The sequence below is a fragment of the Gymnoscopelus microlampas genome (assembly GCF_963454915.1).
Source record: "Gymnoscopelus microlampas genome assembly, chromosome: 18".
In the NCBI taxonomy this organism is placed as follows: Eukaryota; Metazoa; Chordata; class Actinopteri; order Myctophiformes; family Myctophidae; genus Gymnoscopelus; species Gymnoscopelus microlampas.
Window position 1 is genome coordinate 23,540,150 of NC_139955.1, and position 15,454 is coordinate 23,555,603.

General features: G+C 42.9%; 1 protein-coding gene across 1 annotated transcript in view; it reads right to left on the reverse strand.

Moving 5' to 3' along the window:
- Nucleotides 1-15,454, reverse strand: part of ccdc88b (coiled-coil domain containing 88B) — a 39,320-nt gene that overhangs the window by 18,692 nt on the left and 5,174 nt on the right. Inside the window, exons 4-11 of the mRNA XM_084085954.1 lie at nt 9,829-9,898; nt 9,577-9,635; nt 9,300-9,383; nt 7,796-7,936; nt 7,272-7,417; nt 6,426-6,507; nt 6,146-6,304; nt 3,850-3,996 (exon numbers count right to left, since the gene is read on the reverse strand). Coding sequence (XP_083942080.1) covers nt 3,850-3,996; nt 6,146-6,304; nt 6,426-6,507; nt 7,272-7,417; nt 7,796-7,936; nt 9,300-9,383; nt 9,577-9,635; nt 9,829-9,898 — 888 coding nt within the window. The remainder of the gene's footprint in view (nt 1-3,849; nt 3,997-6,145; nt 6,305-6,425; nt 6,508-7,271; nt 7,418-7,795; nt 7,937-9,299; nt 9,384-9,576; nt 9,636-9,828; nt 9,899-15,454) is intronic.

Here is a 15,454-nt window from a genome sequence, read left to right on the forward strand (position 1 = left end):
AGGGGCACGGCAAAAAGAAATGAAACAGGACAAAACCAGAACATAAGGGACACACGCTCGCTACCGCAGAGGTCTCACAGACACTTCAGGGTAGCGGGGCGAATACTCGCCATGAAGAGATGGCGATTACGCCCTGTCCCCAAGGGAACGGCTCACGGTCGACTCTGTTCAACCACTATATGGCGCCATGGCACCACAATCGAGCCTAACCAGTGTTGTAGGAACCCCACTGTATGATATCGGAATGGATAAGGTGCAACACACCACAGTAGGTGCTGCACTCTATATCCAGGGATGTATACTACAGTTCGCCTCGAGACCTCCCCAAGCTAGTGGAAGCGATCTTCTCATAAGCAGGGGACAGGCGGGCGACTTTCTACAGGAAGATAATTCTCCCTGTTAGGAAAACGAACTGTACAGGAAATACCAAGAGACCAAGCTAACAGCGGGCTCTATTCGTGCTATTCCTGGTCAAAAAGAAGGGGGGGGGGGCTGCGTCCGATACTGGACCTAAGAGCCCTCAATCAGTATCTAAAGGTGTTCAAATTCAGGATATTATCAAATCCGTTCTCTCCGCATGGTGCGTCAGAGAGACTGGTTCACATCGATAGACCTAAAAGACGCCTAATTCTATGCTCCTTTTTTTACCCACCACACAGAAATCTCTGTTGTTAGGGTTCTGAGGTTAAATTACGAATACACGGTGCTACCGTTTGTAACGTCCTCAGCCCCAGAGTATTTGTCGAATTCACGCAGGTTGCGATTGGCCCTCTGAGGAGAGAAGGCACTCGCATAACGTCTTACATAGAATGATGGGCTGCTACAAGCCGACTCAAAAATCAGCGGCAAGGCAGCATACTCGGAAAGTGGTGTCTCACCTACTGAAATCAAGTTTTCAGGATCAACTGCGTGTTGGTGCCTGCACAAACAGCGAATTTCATAGGCAGGACTCTGAACTCACTATTGTTCAAAGCCAGTCCGCCACTGAAAAGGATCAGTCCTTTTTGTCCTGCCTGGCACAATTTTGCACGGGCCGGAGGGTCTCCTTCAAAATGTGCATGAGAATATCAGGTATGAGGGCCTCAGCCGTATCGCTAAGACAGGCTGGGCAGTTGCGGTCGTGTGTTGGTCACAGAGAAATGTGTGTCAGCGCTGTGTCGCTGGAGGAATCTGTGATTCATCTCAGACGACTGGTCTCTGCGCCTGTCCCTGTTAGCTCCCACACTCGTGAGAGTGAGGGACCAGGGGCTGATGGTGATACTGGTGGCCCCAGAAGGGGTCACTGGGTATCAGTCAAACCTCTCCTGTACGACCGCTCATGGCTGCTTCCGTTACGCAGAAACATGCTAACGCTAGCAGGGGGCGAGTTATTTTGTCCCTGACCAGTACATCTGACTCTCTGGGCTCAGCCCATGAGGGGATGAATCTGAGTGCCGTGGGGTCACCCCAGAATGGTTTGAGACATGATGCGAGACGTCTCGCACTGTGCCGTTCCATACCAAAGTCCATTGAGTCCTTCTACAGGACCTGATGGATAGGGGCAGAGCTTTTTCCTCAATAAAGTCTGCTTGACGGCTATCTCAGCCTGCCATATTACTTGGGGCCGAGACGGTGGGTCAGCACCGCCTGGTTTGTCGGTTCATGGAAGGGACAGAACGTCTCTTCCCGAGTCAAAAGTCCCCGGTCTCGCCCTGGGATTTGAGCCGGGTGTTGGACTCCTGTCCAACACTTTTCGAGCCTCTGTGTCAGATTGACAGAACAACTGTCAATCAAGACTATGTTACTGATGGCTTCGGTGACTACTGTAGAGCTCAGTGATCTTCATGCACTGTCAAGTACACGCTGAGTGTACGCAGTTCAAGGAAGGGGCTACAAGGGTGGTTGTCAGACCCAAACCTGGGTGTGGGCCAGAGAACCCCTTGGTACCAAGTGTCCTTGTGACCTTGGGTGCGTTGCACCCGCCTATTTTTCGCCTCTTAGGAGGATGAAAGGTTACATTGCCTTTGTCCGGTTCGGGCTTTGGAAATGTGCATTGGCAGATCTAAAGGCTTTGAGAAAGTCAGATCAGCTATTTGTGTCATGGGCTCCACGGATAGTGGGCTAGCCCATTGCATAACAGACACTTTCCCACTGGATTGTAGAGGCTATTCAGTAGCCAATTCCAGTGGTGGGATGCTGCCCCAGTAAAACGGAGGGCACATTCTACGAGGGAAATAGAGACATCATGGGCCCTCTTCGGGGGGGTCTCCATCTGAGATGTCTGCAGTGTGGCATGTTGGGTTTAGGCCTTGACATTTGCCAGGTTCTACAGTTTGGACGTAACTGCAGCCCCTGTGGCGCATACAGTACGGTCCTTAGTGTAGCCTCCAGACACGGGGATCAAGTCCCTAGGCTGGTTGCTCTGGACTACATAATCAGGGGAGTGTACTATATCTCCCATAGCGAGACATCGAGTGAAATATTTGAAATAAAACTATAGGTTACTGACGTAACCCCGGTTTTATGATAATATAAGCGAGATGTCTCGAAAGACACCCTTCTTGTTTACGAACGAGAAGAGAAAGGTTATCTTGAATTAGGGAAAATGACCCATCCACTGACTGATATAGGAGGAGGGCGGGACCTCCAGTCAGAGGAAGGTCAGTCCAGCCAATAGGATTGTCTGGAAGTTTATGAAGGTGTACTTCTGTGTGATCACGCCGGAGGGCGCTCTCCCATAGCGAGACATCTCGCTTATATTATCATAAAACCGGGGTTACGTCAGTAACCTATAGTTTTAGTGGTGTGTATGGTAATCCCTGCATGGTTTTGTATTGAATATTTTAGATTGCATGTTGTTTGGTGCCAGCCAGGCATGTCTTTCCCTGTCTTTCCCCATTAGTCGTTCGGTCGTACCGTGTGCACGGGCCGACCCGCCCTTTCTTAGCCAGAGTAGAATATCTTGTATCTTGTCATTTCATCAAAGTAATCTTTCCTTACTGACCGTATGCCCTGTTATTTTCAACTACCGTATTAGAATTATTGTATACTGTAGCTACTTTCTAGTTGTAATACGCTATGTCCTATTTTTGTTAGTGTTCCTGTTTAACTGAGAAATAGTTTGTCACATTACACATTGTTGAACAATCTAAGGGTTTGGAGGTTCCGAGGGGGGACAGGTGGTGTAGTCAGACATATTGTTAGTACCAGTTACTACAGAAACAAAGCAGTTTTGTGTGTTGTTGTATTTTAGATCATCGTCCTCTAATACCAATTAAGCCCTTATTGAAATTAAGACATGAGTAAGAAGTGAATAAGACTCTGCACGGCCATGATTAATGATAATGCAACATATGTGACTCACAAGCTAACATTTCCCGTACTACCTCCCTATTTTATTTTGAGCTGAGCTAGTGGTACTTCATACTCTAGTCTTGCCAAGAGACTTGCATCACTCAGCTCATCAACCCTTTGCCTCTCTGTGTCTCACTCCTATGAACACACACACACACACACACACACACACACACACACACACACACACACACACACACACACACACACACACACACACACACACACACACACACACACACACACACACACACGCACGCACACATCGTATACAAACTTATCTGTTGAATGCTGTACAGTAACTGGCTAGCATGTGGGTATTTAATTTAGCATGTGCCTCTGGCAGTTTACCTCACAATGTCTGCCTCTTAATTGATTTTGCCCTTACATATTCAATTATATCGAACACCCACACACACTTAAACATAAGCAAACACACATACTGCTCATAAACACAGACACATAAACATGGCATGCATGCACACATGCACACACGCACACACACACTCTACCAACCGCTTCCACGTCTATAATTCTCTGACGCAGCAGGAGATTATCCCTCTCCAGCTCGCGTAGGGAGGAGCAGCGAGCTCGGGCGTCCGTCAGCTGCTGCTCCAGGAGGGCTTTGGTCTCCTGCAGTGCCGCGCACAGCTGCTGCTGCTCCTGCAGGGGGCGCCACATGCAGAAAGAGAACGTGTCGGTTTTACAGAGGATGATGTCAAGGCCGCGCGGCAGTCAGTTTAGGACAGTTGCTGTCGTGTCATGGAGAGCAGAGTGTATGCAAAAAATAGATATAATATATCTAGAGGACGGACTTCCCCGCACCCAGCTATTCATTTCAATGAAAGTTGCTCACCAGCGTTTGAAGCACCCGGAAGAACGCTCTACTTCCGCATTTTTCTTGATTTCAGCACCAAATTTTGGTGCCCAAATGCAGAAGACTTGAGCACCGAACAGGCGCACTAGGGTTTCAAACGGTAGAAGCATGCGCAGTGGCGTTTTTAAATACGGAAGTATTGCAATCCCAGATTTGACCACCAGGCGACGGCAGCTTCACTGTTCTATCGTGGTTCTGGGGGCTTGATGCAAACGATACACATACCAAATTATTTTTTATAAATTGACTCCCACCTCTCATTGATTGTTGAAGTCAGCTGGTGTAGCGCTGGGTTGGAATGAGAAACTGGCATACACTCAGCCGTCAATGGCACATGAATGGAAATCTCTATAGGGACATGAGTAGCTGATGTAAACAACACATCTGTTTTACTTTTCATAGAATCACATTGTAATATAATTATGAAACAAAGCAGTTTCTTTTGTCATTTTATTTTAAGATTGTTGTCTTCTAATACCATGCCCTTATCATGCCAACATTATCCGCACTGAGCTAGTGGTACTTCATACTCTAGTCTTGTCAAGAGACTTGCATCACTCATTTATCTTCCCTGCACCTTGCCACAACCCTTGTAGCCTCCTTGAGCTTTCAAATATAGACAGTCGACAGCTTAAGCACCACCAGCCAATATGGTAATTGGCATAAACAATGCAAGCACGCCAGCACACCTTTGAAACACGTCTTTTGTTCTGAACTCACTCTCAACTAAGGTCAAACACTGTGCTAGTGGTGATAAGGCAAAGGTAAAATAGAAAACTCTGCACCTCCTCATTGAAATGCCAGCAGTGACTGCTTTTTCCCCCAGAACTGACAACTGTTTGTTTGTTTGTTTGTTTGTTTGTTTGTATCTCATTTAGCCCAAAGGCTATGTCTATTCAGCATCCGCTTTCGAGCATTCTAAATAGACATACACACTTGCAAATACTAACAATGAAATGATAAATAAAATAGCTATTTCTGTTATTATTCTTTGTAATACGTTGAGGAGTTTTTATTACTAGGCTTTGTATTAATCAACTGTTTATCTCTAGACTTGTTTATTCTGAATGTTCATTGGAGTTTTAATATGCAACAGATCCAATTTCACTATTGGCGGTTGCAGGTGGGCATAGGATCAAGTTCAGTCTGGCTGTCTGGATCCATGGAGAATGAATGAAATGAGAGGGGGAGGTGACAGTGGAACAGTGTCATTGCATCTCATTTGAACACATTATAAACATTGTAAGTATGCAAACCCAGTCTCCCATTCAATGCCAATGTTGCAGCTGTAAATATTCATGGTTTAACGGTTCACACAATATACTTTAGTCTTCATTCTCTGGCTTCTGGTGCTCACTATTGATTGAAACACCCATGGTCAGGGAAATATAATATTTGATTTGGTATATCAAACAGTAAATCAAACAGGTGGTGGTAACACTTGCTATGCATTCCATGTATATAATGCATTATAAGCATACTTATCAGGCATTATAAAATGCTCATACCCCTGTATAATCACAGTTATAAGAGCTTATAAATACTCATAATGCTTTAGAACCATAATCATGACACATTATAAAGCTTTTTATAATGACTTATGAGTATGAAGTATTTTAATACTTCATAATTGCTACCCAATTGCTTTAATGCAGCTGGCAGTGGTGTGTATGTGAGTTTGTGACTACAATCTCAGTGTAACTGTAACTGGCCGCATTGTTACTGTTCTTATGTCTATACCTTTTTTATTTTGTTAAAATGTGTACCTGTAGCTTAGCCTGAGCTTGTTTTGCTTTCTTGTGTGTGTGTGTGTGTGTGTGTGTGCGTGTGTGTGTGTGTGTGTGTGTGTGTGTGCGTGTGCGTGTGCGTGTGCGTGTGCGTGCGCGTGCGCGTGCGTGTGTGTGTGTATAGACGTATATACTGTACCGTCCATACCTTAAGCTGTGTGCGTGTGAGCTCCAGGCTGCGCAGTCTGTGTTTACAGCTCTGAAGTTCGGTCTGCACATGCTCGGCCCGACTCGCTCGCTCACGGACGCAGTCCAATTCATCTCGCAGTGCACGCATGCCACGTGCCTCCGCCTGCAGAGAGCGATTCTGCAGATACATTTAACCGACACACACACACACACAATGGAGATCAGAACATTTGGTTCCATTTGTAAACTCTCAGAGTTAAATTAACACTGCGAATTTTACTGTGCACAGATGTATGAACCTCTTTTTGAAGCTTCTTGAGTTGCTGCTCCATGGCCTGAATTTCCTGCGTCGAATCCAAAAGCTGGTCACCTTTATCCTCTCTAGGAAAACAGACAGTGTTAACCATCACTATGACAGGACAAAAGATCTTACACTTTCTGACTAAAAAGTTAACAGTTGCGACACAATGGTTTACTTTAAACCAATGACTAAAAGCAAACTTCCATGTTAATATTCCCTGTTAACAACGATGGGCTTCAGTTCATATCGTGGAATCAACATACGTAATTTTTTCATGCACCAATAAAATCAGCACACAAAATATATATCTCAGCGCAAACGCTCACATTATTAAGTTATTTGCATTTAAACGACACCCTTAAGCTAATATGAATAATTCTATACAATGTCTGTGAATACATAAGTGCTGATGTATTTGTCTCTCAGAGCTATAATTATGATTTATGTACAGTTGTCCTTAATTTCCCCTCACACACACAACCACACACACACACACACACACACACACACACACACACAGGCACACGCACACGCACACGCACACACACACACACACACACACACACACACACACACACACACACACACACACACACACAGTAAAAATCCTCTGTTACTTTGACTCTGAGAAAGCAAAAGTGTACCTAAAAGGATTTAAATGAAGTCCATTTGGTTCCATTCTCAGAGTTGCAAACTGAGGAGTTTACTGTGCAGACACACACACACACACACACACACACACACACACACACACACACACACACACACACACACACACACACACACACACACACACACACACACACACACACACACACACACACACGCGCACACACACACTCACAGTTGTTGTTTGAGGCGCCGTAGCTTTGCCCTGCTGTCTGCCAGCTGGAGTGCCAGGCTCTGGGGCAGCTCCTTGCTGTGACCACCCAAGGGTACCGTGGTTGACTCAGTTTGGGCCTCTCGCTCCCTGCACAGCTCCACTATTCTCTAGGGAGACAAGAAGATAGAGCGAGAAAGAGCAATGGGGGAGGGGGGAGGGGGGCAATTAAAGGGAGGTACAGAGATAAATTTGGGAGCACAATAGCGAGCAAGAGAAAGTGACACAATAGCAGAAGGGAGAGAGGGAGAGAAAGGAAAGGGGGCAAAAAGAAAGGAACAGTTCAAGTAATGAAATGAACAGCTGGGATATATGTGAAGTTAGGAATAATGTTAGAATATTAAGTAAAGGAACAAATTAGAACTCCATAGAGTGTGTATTTGTCTGTCATTAAATGTTTCGATGAATTGAGTACAAAGGGCCCCAATGGAAACAAGCCATAGACAAGGACTTAATTATATCATCTACATAATTACATGTGCGTATACCTCCAGGTGTGTGTCTCTCTGCGCCAGGAGACCTTGGATCTGTTTGGCCATAGAACCAAACACCAGCTGTAGATCGCCCTCCTCCAGCCCTCCCAGCTCTTCCCATTGAAGTGGCAACACCATCCTTGGGTCTTGAGTCACCTAAGAGGAAGCACAGACTGTAAGTCAATGGTTCTCGAACCGTTTTCATTTCAAGGACCCCCAGTTTAGTATGCATTATAGGTCACGGACCCCCATTTGACACCACGTTTTAATCTCTGGGACCCACAATCTACACTGTGAAATCCGGTGTTAATTTAACCTCGGAGAGAGTGTACAAATGTGTACACTTGACTCAAACATATGTGTACACTCTCTGAATTACAGATCCATAAGGGTCATTTGGTTCCTAACTATCAATCATTTAGCTGGGGGTCCCTGGACCCCACATTGAGAACCAGTGCTCTATGCTCTCTACAACAAGGTGAGAGAATCCTATCACAGAACTGCAGCTCTGGAGACAAATAATTTAATCCATTGGCTCTGGGAAGGATGATTGAATACAAAGCGTGTGTGTGGGGGGGTCCGTGCACACGGGAAACACAGTTTCTCACATCACCATAGGAATGCTGATATCTGTCGGGGAAATGTGGCCAAAAATGGCTGACATGCAAAACTAATGACCATGCACACACCCATCTAAAATGTCCTCAGGTGGAAGGCATATGAAGGATGAGCAGAGGTGCATCCATCCACACAGGAAGAACACCTCTCACCTCAATGATTTATGTGGCTGAGAAATCTGGCACAAAATGCTGGGTAGGCAACATGCTGTGTTTGTAATTCAAACCTGTTCTCACCGTAGCTCACGCGTGCTGCTACTGTAATGTAGACGTGCTGGCATGCAACCTGCGGTTATTGTAACTGAGACAGGAGGGAGAATTCTTTTTTTTTAAAGATTACATTTTGACATTTATGTTTCTTTTGAGAGTCCTATGGATGATAATGGGACTGGGATAGGAAATAAATGTACATTATCACCAGGGCATTCGTTTGGGAATTCGGGAACTTGTGTAACCGAGGGCGCGTATTGGTCCGAGCCTTGGGCAAGTCTGCATCCTTATTTAGTCAACAAAAACAATGAGAAAATAGTATTTGATCAATGCAGCAGCCAATGGCTACCATAGGCTACATGTTCAGTTCCGTCCACAGCAAGGGTGCTCACGGTGACATACTGTACCAGTATTATTTGTGTTGATGGGTCAGTTACAGCCGTATCAGCCCAAGGGCTGATAAAAGTTATCACCTGGGGCTGATATCACCCTCTCTTTCTTTTTATCATGTCCCAGACCCAAGGCAAATAAAGGCTGGGTTATAGAATAGAATATGTGCACAAGCCTGACAGGCAAGCTTAAACTGTTAAGCTATAGAACGGCAGGCCACCAAAATGCTGACCATTTACCAAACCAATGGTTATTAAAAATAGAATAACATACTGTACAATAGGAAAACAAACACAACATACCTCCTGGATACATCTGGCAATATCTGCCTGTGTTTCAATGTCCAGTGACTGGATCTGTTGAATAAATGTTTCCTTCCTCTCACACTGCAAACACAGACGGAAATAAGATCAGTAGTAGCAGCAGAGGTAATAGCAGCAGTAGCAGTACTAGAAGTAGTACTAGTGGTAGTAGTATCAGTAGCAGTGCGCACAGTCCGCACACATATGGATTTGTGCGTGTGTGTGTGCATGTGACATCTATGTCACACACATGTTTACATGTACAGTATGCCGTTACCTGTACAGCACATCCCAGTAACAGCAGTAGCAGTCTCTTGAGCTCCTCTATAGCTGCCTCTGAGGACACAGACACAAGTGTCATTGCCATCATTATAATCTTCATCATCATCTCTGTTCTCCCCTGATTGTAATCACTACTATTATCACCTTCATGCGTTTCACAGATAGTGAGAGATATTACTTAAGCACCTAATTGCCTTCTTGCAACTGAGAGATGTGGCATAGATAATACCATCAGGTTATCTTGTACCTGTTAGGGGGTCCTGCCCCAGAATGGCAATGTTTGGAAGGGGCATCAGTATCAACTGCTGCAGGTATTCCTGAGGAACAGAAACAATGCAGCAGACTATTAGAGGAAAACATGCTTGACGGGCAAGTGCAGAGATAGTCGAAAATACCCTTCTTTTGGTTGGTGATTATTAAATTGTTCTGTATTTTATTGTTATTCTGTCCCACATAAAGAGGGAATAGTATAGCAATGTATAGCAGTGTCCATGAGAAAATACCTTATAACCCCCCCCCCCCCCCCCCCAACACACACACACACACACACACACACACACACACACACACACACACACACACACACACACACACACACACACTTCGAAATGGTTTTATCTCTATCAATCAATCAATGTCGCATCTTCCGACATTCTGAATCCATCTTCTCATGAAAAGCATCACACTCCCCCAGCACGAGTTCGGTTACGGTATATGATATCACTCATGTAGGCAATGTTTCCGTTATGACACCACAATTAAAGCAATACTTATTTACATTGAATGTTATATATCGATTAAAAAACACATCAAGTAGGGCGGTAAGACATGCCAGTACTCACAAGCAAGCAAGCTAGTCTAATTATCATTCAAAGGATATTATCTCTGTCATGCAGGACAACTGACAAATATTAAATTAATTTCTGAAGCAAGTAGTATTTTGCATAGTTTACTAGTAGTTTAGTGAGTAGTCACCACCTTTTCCTTATTTCCATTTTTTAAAAACGTGTTGTTTAAAAGTGTATTATAGTTTGGACATAATCGCACAGCAAAGTTTTTTCCCTGTTAAGTTAAAAGCTTCAATCAAGCAATGGATCTGTTTGATTGGTAAATAAGGCAGCATAAACACTGCTAGAAGACGCAAACATTCCTGTCCCCAATGAAATGCTAAATATATCTCACCTCCATGACCCTGGACCAATTTTTCAGCCAGCATAGATACAACAAATTGTGTACGTGCATGTGCATGCATGTGTGCGTGTTTGATTATAATTGTGTGTGTGTTTGTTTTTTTTCTGTTTATGTGATGCTCAAAACATGTCACTAAAATCTACTGTAACTCTAGTTCAGTAGTTGTACTGTATGTTTATTATAAAATACATGCAGTGTAACAAACAATGACATACAGTATGATAGGACAACTCTAGGTAAACATGACAATAATATCATGTATCTGGTTGAGGATTTACCAAGAAAAAAGAAACACAATTTGTTTCCATTGCAGTCTTTGTGGTGAACAACAATATCAGTTTCGTAAGGACAGCCAAAGGTCACAGCTGTTAGATGAAACAACTGAACACCAATAATAGAGTATCAGGAAATGTTACACTTGACATCAAGTCAAAACACCCGAAAATAAAGATAAACACCTAACAAAAGATGCTCACTATCGTCCCATCTCACCTTTATTTAGACACCTAGTTAATCACAGTCTGCCACTCCAGGACTTGTTTATCTAACTTATTTTTTTTACCTAGCTGAAAGAGGAGGTTTGGTGGACTTAATGCCTCTGTAAATCTCTTGGAAAACATAGTTTGACAGGGAGATATATCAAAGCGTAACTACGCTGTATCATAGTAGCCTAAAATGTCTTAAGCCTAATTTATTCTTTGTCAGATGACAATGTCGCTCACTGGAAATAAAGAATTTCACAAGCGACACCATCATGCGACAAAGTATAAATTAGGCTTCAGTACCTCTGAGGAAAGATAGTTCATGAAACCGACTCTTTCCTATAAGAAACATGAAGATTTAGGGAGAGAAGAGAGAAGGATTGCATTTTTGTTTTGGCAAACTTTCTTCAACCACAATTCCAATGTACTGGCAGAGCCCAAATGACTGAATTTTGCTGGATGTCTGTAGTTGCAGACGTTCCCTGTCCAACAACCTGTCTTTTCTGGCAAGGACCTGGACTTTTGCAATTGCTTTTCTTCAGGAACTTGGGTGCTATGCTTCTCATTCAATGCAATCTATAATACTGATCAGATAATACAGATGACTTTGTTGAAATTGCTTAATCCAGTGCTATTTCATTCCCTTTCTACTTTATGACCTCTGTCTTAAGATCCAAAAGAATGTGCCGTATGCAGTCTTTTTCAGTCTTTTTGTCTCTTAGAGAGCTTGTTGCCAGAGAGTTACACACTGCATTTGGCTTACTGCTAGCCCAACTGCTCTCAAAGCCTGTTTTTATTTGTATTTGATCCACCAATGCAGAATTCATGGCATACAAATTTAAACTAAAACCAACCAATCCAACCACTCATGTGAATTAAATATGGTTAAGAATGCTATGAATCTAACAAAACCCCTTGCACAACCCCACAACCTTGACCTTTTGGTTATTCAGGAATTCAAGATGTTGGCTGTTTCACTGCTGTGTTGATCTGTGTCAAAAGCCTTCCGAATGAGGCATGAATCTTTGGAATTTTATTTTCTAAACCGAGACTTGCTAAACCAATATCCGAGACTTTCTAAACCAATATCAGAGAAATGGTTCTTGTGTTACCATGCAAATAAACTCTCCGGTATCTTTGATGTTCCAATAAAGAAGGATCCTAGCTTCTAGTTGCTTGAATCACTCACTACTGATTGATGCAATAACAGTGTGAATTTTAGACACTAATACATGTACATAAATAATTCATGGTGCAATTTTCACTGTTATGATTCTTAAACGCTTGTAGGAATAATTCCCAGGCCAGCTGCTAGTTCAGCCAGCAGCATATTCATAACTTTTATCAATGACACCATAGTTAAGTGAGAAGGAATTAGCCTTCATCCTTCACTCAGTTTAATATCCCTGTCTGAACTTCACAGAAGTTGCTGGCCAAGGAGGTTATAGGAAAGATCCATTTGCAACCTTATCTTTGTCATATTCTATCTTGCCATCATAAGGCAGGCTTCATGTTATGTGAATTGCTGTCAGGTTTCATTTTACTCAGACATAATTAGATTCTTTAATGGTTTCTAATGCTTGTGGGGGCTGTCTTGGTTTCCTTTATCTGTTCTTAAGTATATTTATATCTTTTTCTTCAGTGCTATCTAAGCTGTGTTCCTAGAGCAACGTGTACTTGTCATAATCAGATTCCGCCTGTAATTTCCTGAAGTTAATTGGATCCTCATTTCTTAGCATTTGAATGGCCTTCAAAATACCATGGTTAACTTGGGGGCCAAGATCTCTCTTTTATCCACTTATGCATGAAAGGGGCCAACAAATTAATAACCCTTAGAAATTAACATTTCAAACCCCATCTACAAAAGTAACTTATTGTAGTTTTTTTTTATCTCTACGTTTCCCTATTTATGTGCATTACTGCTAAGTGCTAGTAGAATAAAATAGAATAGAATCGAGCCATAACACTAGTCCGTTAAAAGGATGAGAAAGCCTTACACGTCATCAGAATGATCAGCATAGTGGTTTGTTTGTATGTCTACACACAACACAACGAGCTCCATTTGTCCCTTCAATAAACAAAGGAGTCAGTATCCTTCACATATCTCAAGATCAGTATATCCGATCGACTTCACACTTGCCGGGTATATTGCTGTGGACCCAAGGGAGTGCAGTGTTGAGTGTGAAACGGATAAGCGTCTCTCGAGAAAGCTGCAAGCAGCAATACCTGAGGCCAAGCAGTCGCCTTATTTCAAAGGCGCACGTTTTGAATGGGCACTGCACTAGTTACTAACAATTGAACAAATTCTGCCTCCCATATCACAAAAAAATAAAACACTTGTATAATAGATTTTTCAATGCACTAAAAAGACGTCCAGCTCATTATGAATAGAAGAAGGCCTCTGGGCAGTGAGGAGTGATGCAATGTTCAGCTATCATTCTTAGCTGATGAAAATGTCCCTAAAAGGACACTCTAAAGGTGTGCAGACTGATTGGAATAGAAAGCAGGAGGAGAATACGCTGAAATACGAAAACATTTCTCTCCGCCACAAATGCATCAATGCTTTAACAGAGGGCACTCAAAAGAAAGGGTCTGTGTGAGCTAAATTCAGTGGTCACAATGCTGGTTATAGAAGAAAAAACAATTGAATACATCACATAAACAGTTCGCAACATTGTGTATTTACAGAATTGCATTCACAGCTTTTGAGAAAATGACATGGCTTGCAGTCAAGTTGACTGCATGTGTTGCTTTGCTTGTGAAAATGAAAAACATGTCTGTTCACTGTTTCACTTCCCATTTCTTTGTCGAATCACATTACGTCCCTTGAACAGTACACGTGAGAGAGTGACTCTAGCAGGAATGAGGAAGCATATGAAGTCTTACTTGTGCAGTGCCCATTCGGAATGCGTTAGGACCCCCTCTAAAATGAAATGCTTCATCTCAAGGGGCTATCCTCTCAATAAATTCTGACCAAATTCCCGTTTGTTCCCGAATGTACCCCTTTATAACAGGCCGATAGCTTGGCTCCCAGTATTGCTGCTTGTAGCTTTCTTATGAATGCTCATCCGATCGACTTCACACTCAACTCTACACTCCCCTTGGTCCTCAGTAACACACCCGCCAAGTGTTAAGTAGAGATGTGCCTAGGTTATTGACTAGTCTATTAAATCGTGTTGCTCCTGCTGATTGGCACAGAAGTACTAGTTGGTTAAACTCTTATAGATTTTTTTATTGACATATTTAGGTTTTGTTTTACACATTAGATCATATGCACACAAGTTAGTGTCATGTCTGGCCGATTCTAAAAACTAGTTTTCTGAAAAGCTTTACAGAATTGTCCACGTTCACTAAATAAATATTTACCAACCTCTGTGGCAGTTGGAAACGTGAAATAAAAAACATTGTAGAGCTTAGACTTTTCGCTTTACCGAAAGTTACTTTCAATATATAAAAAATAAAGAAAAAGTAAAGACATACAGATATTTGTGGAATTTATATTGATTTATTTCAATTTCCTTTGATTATTGTTTTTTTTGTAATGTTTTTTTATTGAACATTAGGGGAAAGTAATTTTCAGTAACTAGAGGTTCATGACAGAGCCTATTTAAAAATAAAAATTTAGAGAACCGGAAGGGGCGGGCAGTGCCACGCATGTATCCCAATAAGGTAACCTATTTTGGGCATGGCCGTCTCAAAAGTCCCGTTGCGTCACATTAGTCTGGAGGTCTGCTGATTGGCTGGAGGGGAACAACGATCATTGGCTGAAAGGGTTGTCAGTCAACGGTATTACTCCCGCCCAACTCCAGCCCACAGCCAATATTGCAGAATGGGCGATCATGCCAGACTCACTCCTGGAATCAAATGGAAATGAGATTTCCGGAGGGAGGGTTTACCAGGCTACGTCGCACTGCCAATCAGAACAATATGTCTGAGTCATAGTGTCAGGGGCTTTGTCAGAGTACCCGTTGTACCCGTCTGTCTGCCCACTTTTGTGGCCATATAGGGAGATCTCTGTATCTGTCAGTCCTTGTCCCTTTTACGCCCATATATGGTGATCCCTGATGTCATTGGAGCCGACTGATTTGTTGAGGTTAGACAACACACTCCATATTTAGATCAGTCAGGTGTGTCACCATACTATGGTGACATGAGCGTGACGTCAGAGGAGGTGTGTTGTCATAGTGAAGTGGCCGTGGT